The 20,290-nt window shown below is 34.9% G+C and overlaps 1 protein-coding gene across 1 annotated transcript in view; it reads left to right on the forward strand.

Moving 5' to 3' along the window:
• The window catches only part of GTDC1 (glycosyltransferase like domain containing 1), a 238,027-nt gene that overhangs the window by 93,050 nt on the left and 124,687 nt on the right, over positions 1–20,290 (forward strand). The window contains exons 3-4 of the mRNA XM_063318392.1: positions 12,269–12,436; positions 16,586–16,759. Of these exons, the coding sequence (XP_063174462.1) occupies positions 12,269–12,436; positions 16,586–16,759 (342 nt within the window). The remainder of the gene's footprint in view (positions 1–12,268; positions 12,437–16,585; positions 16,760–20,290) is intronic.

The raw sequence follows: 20,290 nt of genomic DNA on the forward strand, positions 1-20,290 counted from the left end.
CTGTATTCAGTAAGCATACTGCTATATCACTGGCTGAGTTGGATTGGAACATCAAAATAGATAAGCATGGCATGAAAATGTAAAGTCTCCTTCAAGTTATAATGGGTTGTTTTAGTGAAGGTAGTGTGCAGCCTTGTGAGATACCAGAAGAATAAAAAAATAAATTAGATTTGAACTTTTCAGATGAGGATGACACCTCATGTGTGACCTTTACTTGAAGATACTTATTCTAGGAGCACATTCATTATTAAAAGGCAACAACGATATTCAGTGTTCTTGAATATTTCTAGGTAGAAACTCTGGAATCTGCAGGTTAATTATGGACCTGTAAATCTGGTTTATTAAAATACATTAAAAAGAAGTTTTAGATTAGGAAACTATAAAAATCTGAGAGAAAGGTCCCTTAGCTGAGGTTCACATAGGAAAAGTATGACCAGAAGTGCCCATATTCAGCTAATTCCAGCCATATTTAGACAATGTGGAATCCATGGCATCGCTGAAGCAATAGACAAGAATGTTGGGTGACATTATATAAAAAGAATAAAGTTTAAATTTGGTACATTTATTGTTCCAGACACCTTGATCACTCATACATAAAGTTCTGGTTGAAATTTGGATGGGTCTAATTTTTAAGTATTACATTCCAGTACTGTAAAATAAAGTAATGTAAAGCCCAGATGAAATGGAAAGTGAGAATGGGTGGAATTCTAGACATACTTTAGTTTACAAAGTGAGAAGGGTACAAGCAAACGTATGTACATATACAGAATACAAACATCATTTACTAATAAGATAACTTGACTGTGGTTATTATTTAAATCTAGTTTTTCATGAAGATTTTGTAGATTCTAGTATCTCTTTTCTATACTTTTAATTGAGCCCACTGTAATGACAATTGTGTAATAATGATTTGTCCCACAGCTTTTATTGATCACATTTGATTAAAATAAGGCACATTTTCCATGGGAAAAAAGAATTAGGCAATCAAAGCAATTAGTTTTAATTTTGTCTTAATTTAAGTATAATAAAAGTAGGAAAACTAATGTCATCAGAACCCATTTATGAGCTATGAAATAATTGCACTGATAGCGCAGCATGGTAGTGGAAACCTATAGATGCAAAACAAGTTTACAGAATTCTGATTCTATAGTTGAAATGCATTTTTGATTGTTTTTATTTTTGTAAAATGTACTATATTTGCCTCAACCTGGAGAAGGGCTGTCTATGTTTTTAAAAATAGAATTGCCTGTCTTTGGCTCAATATCCTCTTTCTTATTTTTCCTTTAAAAAAAAGTAACCAACTATATATACAACTTTTATCTTTAGCGATGGTGCTGTTATAATAAGAAGACTGACTTTAAAATAGTTGTCCTGGTTTATTAACATCTTTCCATTACTTGGCAGTGCTTTTTTTTGTACATGGTTCTTGAAGATTGTTGAAGCTTAAATGGCTCAATACATATCATGCAAATCATCCTTATGCTGTTGACGTACAGTGGCTGACTGAGAGGCCGTATGTATGGCTTATGGGCCAACCACATGAAAAGAGTAATTTAAAGACCAGATGAGCTAAAGCTGCTCTAAATTAGGCTGATGTGTGAGCTTCAAAGGTTATTGAATAGCATCCTTATTTAAAATACATAGTGATTTTATTAATAACACCTGAAGTGAGTTATTCAGGGAAGAAAGAGAGAGGTACATGATGTTAAATGTATACCATACTTAACACATATGGGGCAAAGATTATTTTGCATTTGGATATTTGTGTCCTGATATAGATTTAAATGCTTCTTTGAAAGATGTGAAAGTAGTCAACCATTTATTGTGCTTGTGAATCCTCAAGGAACTAAAAGTCTGATGAGGGTAAACTTGTACTGGAATCTGTGGCTACCAAGTTGTGGACAATGTATACAAATCTAACCTACTGAAACTAGTAAATCTGAGGGTTTTTTGTGATCAATCTTTTGAAGTAGTTGAAATCCATAAGGAAAATCCATTGTACCATATTAATAAAAAATATAGTTGAACTGAAATCTAACTTACTTTCTTTTTCAGTTCTGATGTTTATGATGATTTCATTTTTTCCAAAATTAACATATTGAAAGATATTCAGTACAGAATACAGATTAGGTGTGTTATAATTTAATTTCTCAGGAGTGATATGTTTGTCCAACTAACCAAATCCTGGTTAGGATTTTCCAAACTTCTGTATTACAGTACTGAATGGAGAAATATTTATGTTTAGCTTTTTACAGTGTTCATTGATAAACTCTAAGTTATCAAATATATTACATTATGTATGAATCTAGGAATGTGCTGGTTGAAATAAAATTGTGATTACAATTTTGCTTAGAATATACATTTTGGTTTTGGTAACCTCTCGCTTTTTGATTGGTTGTTAAAGTGTTTTATTAAACTGCTGATTTCACCAGACAGGAAATTGTATGTTGCATATATAAAGTAGAAGAGAGGAATTGGAAGCAGTATAATTTTTTACATTAAAAATAATTCTTAACAGATATAGCATAAACTGTAGTAAATAATAATGTTATTTTAGCCACTTGTTACTTTAAGAATTAGTACAATTATGATAGAATTGTAATAGTACCTCTGAAAAAGCTTCCATTGTTTTTCAGAGAGCTACAGTGTGTCTTTGAATATCCCAAGGGATGTGTGTCTGTGTGTGCGCATGCGTGTGTGTTTTATCTAGTACCAATTTTATTGACACCCACTACAGGTTCATATTTGAAACAGTGCTAGATATATATTTATTACAATATTGTTGGCCTATGATGCATTTTCACCATTTTTCTGTTAACAAACTCCATGTTGCCTAATATCAATAAACCTGTGATAGGCATCATTCACCTACAGATTTAGAACTTCCTCAAGCAATATATCCACATAGCAACAGTTTGAAGAAACAAGCATTCTCTTTATATCCTCTCACATGTTATATTCTGGCACATAATAGAAGCAGGTAGCATATCTACTACCTGCTGTTGAAAGTGTTGAAGATACTGAATTATTATTCTCTCTCTCTGCACCATCCAAAACCGTTTTGGATAGTTTGACACATCTTGGTCTTCCATATGGATACTTCATGGTGACAGAGTTGCTCAGTCTCAGATTTTCAAGGACTGAGGTTTTTTGAGAGAATCCTGTTCACATCCCCCCACACCTCCCCACTGTCAAATGTACCTTGTTCCTGTACAGTTGGGTATACTGGTTTTGTCATTATTAGTCATTTAGAGCGGAATGCGAGTTTGGATTTGGTTTATTACAATGAAAAAGTTCAAATACTCTGAAGCGTATTTTCTTTTAAGAAGAAATAGCATGTTTTCAAAGAGAATAAAAAGTTGCAGAAACTATTGATTACAAAATACAGGACTTCTGATTTGATTGTAGATTATTACTCCTAAATATGGTGGTCTCCTAATCAAACCTTCGGATGTAGAGAACCTCCTATGATTCCCAGCCAAAATGCCGGCAAAATGATATTAGATTTAAGTCCGGTAGTTCTGGAATGCACTATTTGGAGATAAGGATCGGGTTTGAACATTCCTCATTGATTTATTTCATTTTTCTTCAAGTTTCAAAAGCAAAATGGTAAGTCTGATTTTTCTAATATTATATACAAGAATATTCTGTATTTTAAAAAATATTTTCAGTTCTATAGACTTTTTCAAAATGATTCAGTGTATCTAATGTGGCTTGGATAAATATCTGAAATGAGCAATCTGCTGAACAGTAAAGGATACCCAACATTTCCCTAGCTAATGTGTTTCAGAAACAAATTTGAATAATGGTAAAACATATCCTCATATATACATCTACTGCAATAGGCATAGTATTTCTGAACTTTATTAGGTTGACAGTCAGTGGACTGCATGTGTTATGAAAATATTCACAGGTTCAGATTGGGAATTTTCCATCTAATGACTGAAGTCTAACAACCTGTGATTATATTGTTTACTTATTTTGTTCAGGGCAACATTTTTATAAAATACTGTAAGCAGGAAATCCATCCCAATGTGATTGTCTTATTTCTCAGGCACAAAGTATATTCAGATATAAAGTACTGTATAGCTCTAAATGAGTCTACTCTACTCAGGAGTGTCCTCAGTTCAGTTCAGTTCAGTTAGCTTTATTTCTAGCTAAGTGGGTGTAGATTGAAGCTTCAGTGATATTACGAATAAGTAAATAATCTGCATGTTTTTTTTATTCTCACATCAGAAATAAATTAAATCAATTATTTTTAAAATCATTGATATGCATTTAAAAGTCTCATTCATCACATACTGAATGGGCCAATGTGGGTGGGCTAAGGATTCAACAGGCAACTTCCTGAAAGTTAGAAGCCTGTTTTTTCACCATGCTAAGATTGCTTGCTTGATCTGAGGGTATTTCTGGGTTGTATTATCATCACTATGTTTGGGAGAAATTGCAACAAGCAAGGTGCTGGACATTTTTTATATATGTGCCATTTTTTATTTCTGCCTACATTGATATACTGTACTTTGTACTCCCTGTGCTTTCTGTATGTGGTGGTGTAATACTATAGTTTTCTTGATTCAGCTGTATTGAAGATACCCCCACATAATTGAGCTGATTTTTCATAACTGTTTTTTCTTGCTGTTCATACTTAGCTCATCTAATAGGGAGATATTTTTGGATTTATGCATGGCTCAGCTTACTTTGATAAAGACCTGACTTGATCTCATGATGGATGAAAGTACCTGTACAAAGTGCAATCATTGGTTGGAAATAAAGCTTACTCTGCTCGGTGTGGCTTGTGGTCAATAAATGGGCAGTTTCAGTCTTTCATTCTGCATATATTATGTTTATTCATGGAAATTCTGTTCCTGAATCTGTGCACTAGATGCTGCTTTTGTGTCAGTGCGCCATAGATGAGATAATGCATTTGCACTGGGAGACGATTTGTGCTTTCTTGCAGCAGCAGCAGCAATAGCAATAGAAATAACAGTAACATCACTATACTCATTTTGTGTCTCCTGTGCAATGGAAATAAAGAGAGTTAATACAGTACCTAATGAGGAATCATCAGGTATAAATGACTGTGTATCTGTCAATAATTTATTGTGGCTAAAAGCTACAAAGAGTTGAGAAAATTGTTGCCACCCTGCTCATAAATTCCAGGTAGCTTGACTTAAGTTGCCTAAACATAAAAGTAGCTTTTCAAAGTACTTTTTGTCAAACCTAAGAAGTCTGTCTCACAAATCTTTCGATACTTCATAATCCTGTGGCTTAATATAAAAATACTCATCCAATTAGCACTTTGGACTTGCTCTTGGAAAGCAGTATCAGGCCTGTACTATAGATTTAGCACCAGATCTGAGTTGCTCCTCTGTACTCCTAATTAGTATAATGATTTTATCAGTTTTATACCAGTTGAATTGAATATTGTAATCTTATTTTCATGCAACCTCAGAATTTCTTTTAGTGCAGTTACTCTGCCTGAACTACTCTGTGGAAAGATAATAGGTTTATCAGTTTTCAGTTCTTTGCAGAATACCACAGCTTCTATAGGAATGGCTGGCAGAGATCTTTCCTCACTAAACTTTTACTATGTGATGAAAATATGAAAACTGTGGGTTAACTTTATATTCTGCTATACTTCCATTTACATATACTATGATCACTGTTTAAATCATGACGAGAGTAAAGATGATCAAGGAAAAGTGGGAGACGGATTCATGTGTCTTATTAATCTAGGGATTGTCTAGCCATGGTTTATTGGAATAAACCACAATTGGTTTTGTTTGCACAACAGACTACACTGTGAACATGGTTTGCAGATCACAGTGTTTATTTTCACATTGCACACTGTACCAGATCCATACAAACCATTTTGTGACTTAGCATGCTGCATGAATTCAGGCAGTCTTTTGTTGTTTCTGCTCTACATGCAAATGACACATGCATAAAAGGAACACTTGATTTATTGGGTCTTTGAAGACTGTTAAAGGAGGGGTGGGAGGGAGAGAGAGAAAATCTTTATTTCTATTAGTAGCAAAGCCCTTCCCTGAATTGTAGTTCTTAATCCGGGAGACAGCTGTCAGCAAACAGACTTTCTCCTCAAACTGTCCATTGACAAATGTTCTGAAGTATTCTAAACTTGCCTTGAGAGAAATCTTGGTGGCTTTTTTTTTTTTTTTTTGATAAAGGTGTTAGAAGGTTTTGTGAACTGTCTTGAAGGAAAACAGAATTGGGTGATGAATTGAAATTTGAAAGCATTTTATGTAGCAGCTCCATGAGGTTGGGTTTTTCTACTTATGCAAAAAAGTATCAAGTTGACACCACTTGTGGGGGAAAATGAAATTGTAATGACTGAAGGATATTGGCTGTGGTTCAACTTAACAAAATGAAGTATCATATTCTATAGGAGTTTTATCTGAATATGGGAAGCCTTATACAAGTGTTGCAAAGAAATGCTCAGCTCAGTTATGGATTATTATGAGCAGCCTCTTCATTCCAGGGAGATCTGTAATGAATCAGTTGCCCCAAGTCCAGCACAGCATTTACTACAGGAAGCCTTTGGGTGTGATCCTAAACACCACATTATCAAGATGCAGCTCATGTGAATGTCTTTGCATGCTTAGCTCTTTATATGAAGGTTCCTTGCTCCGGTCAATCACACTGCACTCATGGAGGCCACCTCTTCATAAAGGTCACCAGGACAGCTTTAGAGAGGGGATAGACTGCTCACAGTGACACACATGGTGACTGCAGACTTCTTCATAATATTTGACCAACATTAGAGCCTGCAATTCAGAGCAACTAATCAGTACAATTGTTTTTTGTTTAATATTTCCTCTATATACTTACTATATTGGTGTATTACTTTCAGTGCTCAAACATCTTGATTGTGGTGCTCTTGGTATGTATGATGAGCTCTTTGCTACAATAAAAGTATGTATACCCCACAGTTAGTCAGATGCAACTCTGTTACTTGATTGTTTTGTCAATTTACATCCCACCTTGATTTTGTACAACACAACTCCCATAATGCATTTCTTCACAACAACAAACCTGTGAGGTGGGTTGGGCTGAGAGAGAGTCACCCAGCCAGCTTCCATGGGTAAGGGAAGACTAGGACTCACAGTTTCCTGGTTACTAGTCCAGCACTTTAACTGCTACAACAATGTGTCTCTGGATGCAAATGGCAGCTTCCCACCTAGCCTTTCCTTTTATACCAGAGGTGGGAGCAGGCCAGCATATATTGGCATTCAGCTTCCCTTAGTATATGGAAATCCTATGGAATAGTATATGAAATAATGGGACAAGGAGAGAAACTCTCTCTCTCTATGGCTCATCCATCAGCCCCTGGGAAGAAAATAAGCAAGATGAGAGAAAGTAGAGTGACTCTTCTCAGGCTTCTTGTGTTACCCAATAGCATTGGAAGGCAGGGTGCATATGTGATTCCCTGAATAATGGCCAAACATACGTGCACAAGTATGTGTGCATCAGAATAAAAGAAGAAGCCTTATTTGGAGCACAAGTTTGTTTTTGGGATAGCACATTTGTTTTGGTCGTTGCAGCCCCTGATTCTCCTGGGTTCAGAGGACAAGACATTACCGGTCCATGGAAAATGGCTGAATGTTTTCTGGCTCCTTATGTAAAGAAAATTGGCAAAATAAGCATTCAGGCATTTTCATATAATCAAATATGTATTAAATTGCTTTTTGGATAGAAAAGAACCCAGTTCACATTCTGAAATAAATGAATGATTTGCAGTCCTAGATATTTACTAGTTATATATTACTATGTACATATAGTAATTACATTGAGAGGAAAATATTTTTCATAACAATTAATGTTTGTAAATGTTTATGGAAGTACATAACAAATATAACAAACACATGGACTAATTAAGATGAAAAGGATGACAACCCTTGTGGCTTGTTCTGAAAAATAAAGAACATTACAATGGTAAGACTTAATTATTTCTGTAAACATTTCAAATGACTTTCCATATAAAAATGGAATTTCTAAACTAGTTTATATCTTCTAAACCTTTTTGACATTTGTACATACCATGTCAAGAATAAATTACTCCTTATTTATTTATTTATTATGGATTTTAATATATTAGCATTTATTACTGCATATCTTTGAATTTTTAAAGGCATTTATTGTTGAGTCATAAATGAAAAGGCTTTTTGTTGTGGTTTTTACATTCATACATACATTCATGCAGTATAAAAACACATTGATTGAATATTAATATATAATTAATACTTTAGTATTAAGGTAAGTTTTCATTTATGTATCACACACAAATAATACTAGTTGTTAGATATATACATATCACACTATACACATACATATATGCATGCATACACAAACTCACACGCATACACACATACAAAACAAATACCACAATGAACAAAAGCAATGATTATATGGAACTTAAGAGTCTATAGTGGTTAAGGCACCAAGCTAGAAACCGAAAGACTGAGTTCTAGTCCCACATTTGATAAGAAAACCAATTGGATGACTTTGGGCTAGTTACTCTTTCTCAAACCTTGGGAGAAAACAATGGCAAAACAGTTTTGAAAAATGTTGCCAAGAAAAATACATAAACTTGTCTATGTAGTTGCCAGGAATCAAGACTGACTTGAAGCCCCCCTCCATCTCCCTCACCCAACTTAGACATTTGTTGAGACGTAGTAAGTGGAAAAATTGGTCGCTAGTTTCAACCTCTGCTCCCTATATAATTTCTCTCTAACTTGCATTTAATGTTTGAAGACATCCCACTCCTTTGGATGTATAGTTCATTTCTAAAGATATAGATAAAGATATAGATATAGACAATGTGTATTCCCTCCTCACTCTATCCTGCATGAAGTAGTTAATAAATGTCCTGTGACTTGCATTTTAATAATATACCCAGTAACCAGCCTAAGAATACAAATTTCTTCCCTTTGGCTTGGTAAGAGGGATTGAAAGCTCTTGACACCCTACTACTCACAGCCTGACCATGCTGATAAGGTTGTTGAGTAGGGGCTGGTAAAAGTACCAGAGCTCCCCAGTTCTCAATGAAGCCTGCAGGTTATAGCTTTAAGTTCTTCTAGTGCCTTTGAACAGCATACTGGTTATGGTACATTTCTACCTTATACTTTTGGAGCAGCAAATTTTGTAATACGATGAGAAAAAAAAAATAGTTCCCCCACCTTGGTGCCCTCATGATGTATGAATTTCAACCTCCAGTCTTTGTGGCCATTGCTGGGGAGCACCTAGATTAGTAAAGCTGAAATAATTTAAGAGTGTGGTGAAACAAAATAATATTAGGCTTCTTAGGCCATGCTACGCTACTTATCACACCTTGTTTCATTATTCAGGAGAGAAGGAGACTTGATTTATTTATATTTCTTTTGACACTTTACAGTAAACATTTAATAATAATAATAATAATAATAATAACAACAACAACAACAATAATAATAATATACAGTGCAAGAGCTAAACACAGCCAAAACCAAGAAAAGGCATATAACTGCGTAACTGTAGTCGGGTATTTCTCTCCATATAGGATTGGAACTGACATAACTACCTAAGCTGTGAAAAGCTATGCCTCCATTAGTAAGGATGGAGTAGAGAGATCTCCCAGACATCTAATGTGATCTTTTGAGGAAAGTAGGCCCTGCCAAATCAGGGTTAGTGCCACTCAGCTAGGAAAAGCTACCCACTAATAATAACCTTGTGTCTGTATTGAAACTCAGTTTATTGGCTTTCATTCATTCTGGTGGGCAGAATAAAGGACATGAATTTTTTTTAGCAAATTTTTAATGCTAGAAAGTCAAGTCATTGCAGTAAATATGCAACCAAAGCTACTCCACAAAACCAGAGGGAGAGGGGCAATAATCAAAATACATGTTTGGGTATCTCATCATTCTTCACCAGTCTATTGGCAAAATGGGAAATAATTCCACATAAACACCCATCTGTTTTAAACATGACATTCTGCAGACCAAAGACAGACGAATGTATATATCGGTTATCTGTATCTAATATATGACATATGTGAGTAAGGAATACAAAAGTCTGAAGCAGTTCATCTATTTGCATATGAGTTTGGACCACTCTATTTGTTCCAATTATGGGCAAATTCTGGTTGCACTGAGAAACTGTGGCTGACTACACCATTGTAAAGAAAATGGCATCATTTGGGGTTTATTATTTGGAACAGATGAACGCTTAATAAATGTATGTGTGTGTTTTGCTAACGTGGTACAGTGTAAAGAACTGCACTGCATTATTAACATTTTGCAGCATTGATCAGGTTGGGTAAGAATAATGTTAACAGCAGTTTAACTGTGCTCTTATTTTGTGAGATAACATGTTAATGATGTAGCTGTTTTAATTTAACTTTAACAGACAATTTAAATATAGGTTTCCCTTACAAAGACAAAAGTTGCAATTTAAAGCTCTTTGGTGGTCTAAAAACAGCTTAATTCTCTAGTAGCATAGTAATAAGTATTAATCTAGCTTATGCAGTGATTGCAGTATGTCATGTTAGTGAAAGATTGTCTAACTAGGCTTTCTCTTGGTTTTAGGTGTATGTGTGCTTGAGTGCGTATGTATATCCATGTATACAATTATTAAAATTGTAACATTTTCATGCTGAGACAAGCTGTTCATTTTAACTGATGTTTAAACAGCAGCAGAAATTACCATGTATCCAATGTTCTCAACATCATCTTGTCTCTTTACCTCCCATGTAGACTCTGTGGGAGGATAAAGCTCACCTTGTTTGCATTTTTTTCTTCATAAGCAGAGGGCATTGTGATCCAGATTCATTTCTCAGTCTAAGCTCTCTGTACTGATCGAGAAAACACTGTAACCTTTTCTCTTTTTTTCTAATGGTTGAAAGAACAAGTTGAAGTCACTAGAATCAGTATGCCTAAGTCCATTTCTTGTGTTTTGGGGGCAGTGGGGTTTACCCCAATGTGAAAATTGCATCTGAGTTTTTGGTTTCCATAGGATGCAGTGCTGTCTGGAGTTTTTGCGGAAGTTAAGTAAATTTGCCCCAAGAGCTCAAACACACACACACACACACACACACAAAACAACCCCCAAAATGTTGACCCCATTCACTTGGAGGTCAGCCAGCTGCAAAAGAGGTGTTGTTGGGCGACACTTTTTCTGCCCCTGATTTAGTTCATTAGGTGATGGAAATTCATTGTTAGATTTCTTCGTCATACAAAGTCATCATCCAGCTCTCTTCTAAATGAGAAAAACTGATTGGACAAGAAAGTAGGGTCCAACCCTTCCTCCAGAAGCTAAATATAATTTAAGTTTGTGTCTATCTGTGAGAAAGGAAAGAAGGCTGGACAAACTATAGTTTTTAAAAAGTTAAGCAGGGAAAGAGTCTTTTGGGTTCCAATTTTCATTGGAAAACTGATTAGGGACTGTCGTTTTTGCTGTGTTTTTAAAGCTGTGCGTCTGTTTATGCTCAGACTCCACTCTAATTTTGTTCAAAGGAAACAAAATTAAAATACATTCATTCCTTGAATATACAGGGAGATAGTAGCATTACCCATCTATTAGTAAACAACATGTTTACATGTCTGAATTGTCTTTTAAACTCCATTACAACCAGTCAGGTTTACCTTACTAGTTGTATTTGCAGCTGTGCAAATCTCTTAAAAGGTTATGAACCGTCTTTCCTATTATTTATAATCTCATAATAATAGATGGGAGGCTGTGCAGAATATTTAATAAAAAAGGGAAAAGGAAATCAACACAAAAAATAAAAACCACACTAGTTACTGCATAAATCAAAAGGTTTTATGTCATAACATGAACATGTGCCATAGTGGCTTGTATATTGAATTTTAGTAGTTGGTTGCATAGAAAAGTGAAGTGTAATGAAACTGTGAGCAAAGTATTCCCCAGTCAGCCTTATCTTTGTCCCATTTGTCCTTCAGACATAGCTTTTCTTGTGCTTTTCAATAAAATCCGTCCAGCTCTTTACTTTCATTATTTTTTTTTCACTTTGCATCTCTCTGTAACTGAGCTGAGAAAAACCAATGAGATTCAGTGGTGTTCTGCTTGAGTCCTTAGCTGTTTTTTAAGAGATCAAAACCTAGAATGCTGCTACATGGCATTTAGGCTTAGCCACTGATGTGTCCCTACAGAGGTTATGTTTTTCTTGTGGGGAGATGGGTGGGAGGGAAAGGGTGAAGGTTGACACTTTTGAACAGGCTTGTAGACAGTAAACACTACTTTCCTTGTTTCTTAGGATCCTCTTTGCAAGCTCGGTGCTTAACCTGGCTGAACTGATTGCCCTTCGGCCTGACCTTGGCAAATTGAAAAAGATCCTTTACTTCCATGAGAACCAATTGACATATCCTGTCCAGAAATGTCAGGAAAGGGACTTCCAATATGGATATAACCAGATTCTTTCATGGTAGGTACATCTTGTACCCCCTTGTGGTTAATTATTCTTTTAAGTCACTTTCATTCATTCAAAATTTGTAGAACCCTAACCCTTTTCAAGGGATTAGGGAGACGGAGAGGATTGTACAGAATTCAGTATCAAAGTATCAGGCAGAAATTTACTTTCCACAGCCAGATTGTAGAAGGAGAAGAATACCTCACATACTATTGTGAGAATTGTGTTGTACTCCAATAAATTGCACTAATTTTTAGAATGTACCTTCTTTGTAATATAAACAAGATGCTTTCACTTTGAAAGCACTTAACCAAGGGGTAGTTAATCAACACTGGCTAAGCAATAGTTTTTATTGCATTCAACTGAAATTAAAGTAGGAGTGTTCAAAGGAGTAAACAAAATTAAAATATACTGCAGCAGTATATTTAGGGAGAGAGGGTAGTAAACATACCAGATAAATCCTTACATTTCTTTCATTGTGTATTCGCAAATTGTGCAATGGTAAAACACCCAGACATTTAAAAGGCTGTGACCCTTTATATTGTTACTTAAAACAAAGATATTTCTAAGAATATAAGTTAATGAAAGAAGTTAATAACATTTTCACTGGAAAACTTTGTGATCAGGCAGTTTTGGAAACCTGAAGTAAAACTGGAAAGCTGAATTTGCTTGAATTTAAATAAAGTTGTTTTCTTTGTCTATTTCACATGTTTTTATTAAGAAAGTTATTATAAGTGCAGATTGAGCATTTAAAAGCTAAATGTACAGTATCTCCATCTTTGCCTTATAACCCAACTGACAGATGAGCAATTATCCCATATAGTTGAATTTTTTTGTAGTGTCCATTCTGTTTTTTTACAAAATATTTCAGTTTTCAATAAGTGTATTCTGAAATACAATTAATTTACTTTGCCTTAAACTTGTGCCTAAAAATAAATAGCAGTTGATGTAAAATCACTCTCAATGTCAGGAAGTATAGATCCTCACATAAGGACAGTTGGGACCGGCAACTCTGTTGCTAAGCAATATGGTTGTTAAGTGAGACATAATGGGACCATGACAGATGGTCAATCTCACTTCCTTTGCAGTTGTTAAGCAAGTCACTGCAGGTCATTAAGTGAGACATCACATCACCATGATTTGCACTTTCACTGCTGGTTTCTCCGTTGACTCTGCATGTCGGAAGCTGGCTGTGAAGCACACAAATGGCAATCATGTGAGCACAGGCCTCTTATGATGGTCATAAAAACCTGCCTGTTGTGAAGTGCCTGAATTTCAATTATGTGGCCGCGGGGATGCTGCAGTGGTTGTAAGTGTGAGGACCAATTGTAAAGTTACTTTTTCAGCACCATCATAACTTTGAATGGTTGCTAAACAGGGCAGTTGCTAAGTGAGGACTATGTAATACAAATATCATGACATTTTAAAACTTTTTATTCTTTGCTACTTTTAACAGTGTTATCATTTTCCATATTGCTTTTAAATGATGTAGCCTTTTTAATGATTTGGCTATATTAATACTCAAATGTGTAACATCAGTCTACAGACACATTAGAACTCCCATAACGTAGTAGACAAACTATGCCAAGGTCTAGTAGGCAAAGCTTATAATTCTAATGATAAAAAAACATCATGCCAGAAATCTACTCTCCAGGAGGAAATCTGCACTGTGAGAGGTTCTCAAAATCCTTACTGACTCTGTTATGGGATACACAAAAGAAGACCATTCTTGTACTTACACTTGATTCTCCTTTTATCTAACAGCTTTGACAGCTTATCATAGATGTGAAAACTATTTGTTCTTGAGCTTCTAATCTACATAGAACATTCTGTAAACCCCAGACTTACTTGATTGTTCGCTTTATCCAGCCAAGTGGTAAGAAGCCCTTTTTCAGAAATCATGAACAAAGGTGATGATGGTCTATATTCATTCCATGCTATGAAAGCTATCTGCAGAGTGGCTTCTGAAACATTCATGGGTTCCTAGACTGAAGCCAAAATTTCTGAGACAGAGGATATTATTAACAGGCAATGCATCTTCTTGTTCTGAGACAAAACAATCAAGAAGGGATTTTTGGTGCTTTCCATGAAACCTGGTTGTCATCTGTTCTCAGCCCCTTCATCCTATAAAGACTTAATTGGCAAAAGGAGATATTAGCTCTCCTTTCCATCCATATTTTAAGGATTTCTGTAAACAATAATCCACAAAAAGGAGCATTGTTTCACCCGTTTCTTTCTTAATTATGTATTTTTAAAAGCCTACATATTTCAAAACTCACCCAATGTTTAAATGCCTCAGAGAATAGCCATTTATTTATTTATTTATTTATTTATATTAGATTTAGGTGCCACCATACTCCATAATGACTCTGGGCGACTCACAATAATAGACCTCTCTTGACCAGTAGAACCACAAAGTCACAGCAACTTAAATCCAAGGATGGCCTGAATGGCAGAGGCCTTTACCATATCCAAAAAAACATGCTGTGCCATGCCTACTATCCTCAGGTAGTAATGGAACATCGAGGATAAAGATAAAATATAAATGTACTATGTTCCAAGTGATTTTTCTTCCATTTAATTCAACATATGGCAACCTGGTCCCCTCCAATGTATTGTTTGTAACTGTTATCAGCCTTAGCTAGGTGATTTGCCCAGAACACATGGAGCATGCCAGCTTGGAGAAGACTGATGTAGGAATTAATGCAGTGCACTCCCAATACTATTTTTTCAAAATGTAAATTATGGTCATTATTTCATTTGGATGGAAGTGTATTTATTACAGTTGAAATGACTGTCTACCCACTCCTCCAAAGTTTTTAAAGCTGCCAAGAAGACAAGCTTCTGAACAAGAATTCCAGACCAGAAAGGAATTATGGTTTCATAGTTCATGGCTGACAGATGAAGAAGAGATACAAATGCTTACCTACCAGGATCTCAAGGCATTTGAAGTGGGAAAGAAGAAAATCCCTACAAGTGGAGAACCACATTTCACTGGTTTTAAAGAAAATGCACTGGTTCCTAATACACATCCAGACCTAATTCAAAGTGTTAGTTAGGTTCCAAACTTCAGACCTCAGCATTTAGAGGGTGTCCCATGTATATACCAGTGGAAGCACTAACTAGGGAGGACTATAAAAGAGCCTTCTTAGCTGTGGCATCACAATTTTGGCAAGGGGCATGAACTTAGATTAAAAAGAAATGCCCTCACAACTGAATTGGAAATTCAGTAATACCCAAAATCTGGGTAATATAGCACTATATAGCACAACCAATATAATTCAGAATTCACAGTAATTTTCCCTATGGATGTTTGAATGTTAAGCCCATTATTTCATTTTTGTTGATGAGAATATGGGAGATTTCTTGAGAAATCTTTATTATACAGAATCTGCTTTTCTTCCATCAAGAGATGCTAAGTATACATATGTAATTTTCTTTTCCTTTATTGATCACATTTTAGTACTCAGAATTCTATTTTGGCACTCATCTACAAGCTATAGACCATGAGTGTATCTCCAGCTTGGAGATATTTATGATTACTGTAAGTTCACAGTATAATACATTTGTTAAGAAAGTAAAATTTGGGAATCCTCAAATTGCAATCCTGTCCCTCCTTTGAAGCCACAAGTTCATACAGTGATCTCTGTAAGAAATGTAGACAAGATTTATATATGATACTCTGAACATACAGGATACGGACTATACAAAATTGGGTTGGATCCAGAGAATCTGGAGCAGAAGGGGAGAAAGGCATTTGTGCTCTTTCATTAATCCTTCCGTGCAAGAATTAATGAAAGCTTTCATGGTATAATGTTTGCATTTTAACCATAAGAAACATAAGATGAAGCTGTAATATGCAGTCTCCTTCAGGTAATTAATATGTTGTGAAAGCAAATTCTGGTTGCTGGGGATCACACGTCACTTGGACATACAGCAGAATCACTGGGAGGAAGGAAAAAGCCTCATACCTCTAAGCAACCTTGTTTATAGTTGCTGGTTTCCCAGTCCCATTAGCAGTGGGAAACCAGACTCTGTAATATGCTCATCCTTAGGGAAAGGGCCAAAACCTAGGGCCCCTCAGTTGCCTACCCTAGGCCTACTGAAAGAGCAGCTCTACATCTAACCAATTAAGTTCATTGTTAACAATTTCTCTTTTACTAGTTTGGTTGCAGACATTGTGGTGTTCAACTCCACCTACAATATGGAGTCATTTCTAACATCAATTGGGAAATTTATGAAGTTGATGCCTGACCACAGACCCAAGCATCTGGAAAAGCTAATCAGGCCAAAATGCCAAGTCCTTTACTTTCCACTAAAGTTCCCAGAAGTGAGCAGGTTAGTACCTTTCTACCACTTTCTCTAATTGATGTCATGTATTGCTGCACTTCATTTCCCCATTACCATTATCATAGTAACTCAAAGAAATATTCGTAAGCGATAATAGAGATGGAAGAAAATAAAATAAATTAGAATGAAAATAGAATGACTGCTGGAAGAAAATTACAACTTCTCTGCGAAAAAAAAAATTAAAAGACATGTTTTTTATATGTTTGTTGATTTAGAGAAAGTATATGGTAAGTGAATAGGATTAATTTATGGAAAGTCTGTGTGAAGAATGTTGTTTGCTGAATACTGTATGAATGATAAATGGAGGAAGTAAAGCATGCATAAGTATAAATGGAATGCTTACTGAATGGTTTACCTTGATGAGGGAGTAAAAGAAGGATATGTAATGACCCTCCTTTGTTTAATGTATGCATAGCCAAATGTTTAAGGAAAGCTTGTAGTGATATTGAGGTGTGTTGATTGGATACATGAATGTACATGTATTTTTGAGCACAAATGATGTCATGTTGTTAGCTGAGAATTTGAATATTTTTCAGTGGATGTTAAATAGGTTATATAATGCAGTGAGGAGAATGGATTTAAAAAAATAATGTATCAAAGACAAATAGAACAAATAAATTTGTTTGGTAGAAAAAAATATTTACAAAAGATGGGAAAATGGATCAAGAAATTTTTAAATGTTCAAATGGGTATTAAAGTAATGGGTATTAAATGGTCTGTTGTGAAAATGAATGTTTGTCAAAAGAAGCAAAATAGGTTGTTTATAAAAGCTGCTTCTTTTTATTTGGTTATATGGAAGTGAGAGTGGGGTATACAAGGAGGAAAATAAAAGGAAACTGAATGGATTTGAAATGGATTACTTAAGAAATATGTGGGGACAGAATAGATAGGGCCAGGAATGAATGGGTGACAATGAAAGTTGATTGAATACAAAAGTGGCTGACCAGTAAAAAAACAATGCAATGAGATAGTTTGGTTATATATAGAGAATAAATATAGAAGGAATATATGAAGGAAGAGTGAATGGAGGAAGAAGAAGGGAATTAACTAGACAGTTAGTTGAATGGAGTTGTTAGGATTCTCAGAAAGAGAGAGGTGAGCAGTTTATGGAAGCAAACACAGTTTACAAAATATGGTAAGTTATAGTTAATGGTGTCTATGTCAATGAATTTTGGCTATATTTCTTTTTGTTCCTATTATTGTGTATGTTTAATTTATTCACTTACTAAACCTTGAGGTCTTTTTGTCCTTTATATAACATTGATTTCCTAGAAAGGCGTAGTGTGATGGGTATGTATGTATGTATTACTGCTTTGTCAGTTTTGCGTGTGCGTGTGTGTGTGTGTGTGAATACAATCAGTGCTGGCCATAAGAAGCAAGTCCCAATAGACTTGGTTAGATTGGTGCTTTCCCAGATCTTCGATAGCTAAGGATTATTCTAGAGGAGGCCCCGGGAGTTCTTCTGTCTGATGTCCTGTTTAATTTATTTATTTTTATTCATTCATTCATTCATTCATTCATTCATTCATTCATATTTCAAATTACATCACCACCCATCTCCCTCAAAAGAGGTGAAAAAAGTACCAGTATTCCAGAGAACCCTTTCTTCCATCTTTGTAGGACTGGGAGAAGATAAGGTGAGAACCGGAGATGTAACAGACAGACTTTTCAGACCCGAAGTATAAAAGGGATTGAAAGATCACTCCAACAGAAGCAAGAGATACACGATGCATTCTTAGGAATTTCAAATTATTTAATTTACATTATCTGATCACACTGAACAATTCCTTTGTAGAATACTAGTAAAAGGGAGAACCACACAAACTTAAGGATTACGTGACACCTTCCACACACACCTATCTGCACTTTGAGGTCATCATCAAAAGCTTTTTTCCATGTACCCGATCCTCTGAAACAGTGGGTGATTCCTGGGGAAGGCACCTTTTGTCAATATGCCAGTGAACATTCTCCCCTGACATCTGTTTTCATGTCTTCTCTGGTACCTGCAACAATATTATTTATTATTATTATTATTATTGGCTTTAAAAGATGACTGATTTGTTTTATTCTGGTTCATGTATCATTTTTATACTGCTTTTATATATTAGCTGTTTTTAAAACCATTTTATGTGCTATTTCTTTTATGTATGCGTTCTAACATTATTGTAAACTACTCTGACAATTTATTTGAATAACAGGGCATAAATCTTAATGTAGCAATACATAAACAAGTATTTGGTTAGTTGGACAAATGATCTGACTTACTATTAGTCATTTTTTAATATACCAGTTGCTAGTTTGGGGGTGGCTTTGTTGGAAGTATGGTAAGTTAATTTGCCTCATATTTAGCTTATGTAGTTTTGAAGATTATACAAAACGGTATGGGCTTCAGCAGCTACTGTACACTAGATAATAGTTGACATGTATATATGTGGAATATATAAAAAGAAAGTACATACAGATTGGCCTGGCTGAATACATGCCAGTGTGATTTTTATTTTATTTTTTGAATTAGGCCTTGTACAATATATTGAATACTGTGTTTCATAAAACAAATTCACTTTCTTAAACATGTTTTTTTACACAAGATTGCATTCATTAAATTTTCATTCAATTTGAAAATTAAGTGTGGAGTACGTTCTGTTATATTTTATATATTACGATGTTAAAATATATAGTTTAAAAAAGAACACAAAATATTGTGTTATAACCATTTACTGGTTGTAATAAACACTAACAGAGCAATCCACTTCCTACCAAACAATCCATGCATAAAGTTACGCATTTTAGTTTCAGTATTTAGTGAGAGTGGCCTCTATTTATTTTTCTAATAAGATCTTCTGTTAAATAAATGTTGAATGCACCTATGGCAATTCAGTGCAGTTTATTAATTTACTCTGTGTTACTCTAGCAAAAACTAGCTGAATGGAAATGGAGAGAAAAAGGTTAAGAAATATCATGGCCAAACTTAGATTCATAAAGCAAGCTTTTTGCCCAGAGTGTTTTTCAAGTTATTTTCAAATGGTAATTTGCTTTATCCAAACCAAACTCATACAGTGTAAGTAAGTGATTATTTGCATGAGTGACAGTCATTTGAATGCCTGCAGTCTTTTAAAAATGCATAATTTTGCAGTGATGTCGGGGGCGGGCACGAGAACAAAATAACCAAGGTAATTTTTTTCTTTCTCTCCTTACTTTGACCTCCTTTTTACTTGTTGTTACTGCCCTTAATATGATTTGTATTTCTATATCTAAAAGAGATATATTGAAAACAATAAGGTACTACTTTTAGGAATGCAACCATGATTTGTAAAAATAATCTTCATTTTAAGTTAATATTATGATTCTCATATAAAATAAAGATATTAGTGCATGATATTTGACCTGGAACTGGGTCATATCACAAGAGCAAGTAGGTTGCAATTTAGGTTAAAAAATTGGCTTTATTTATAATGTTTCTTAACCAAATATATATATGCATCCTACAAGAAAAGTTGTTGCACAAAACATGACTAGGCT

The sequence above is a fragment of the Candoia aspera genome, chromosome 1 (assembly GCF_035149785.1).
Source record: "Candoia aspera isolate rCanAsp1 chromosome 1, rCanAsp1.hap2, whole genome shotgun sequence".
Taxonomy (NCBI): Eukaryota; Metazoa; Chordata; class Lepidosauria; order Squamata; family Boidae; genus Candoia; species Candoia aspera.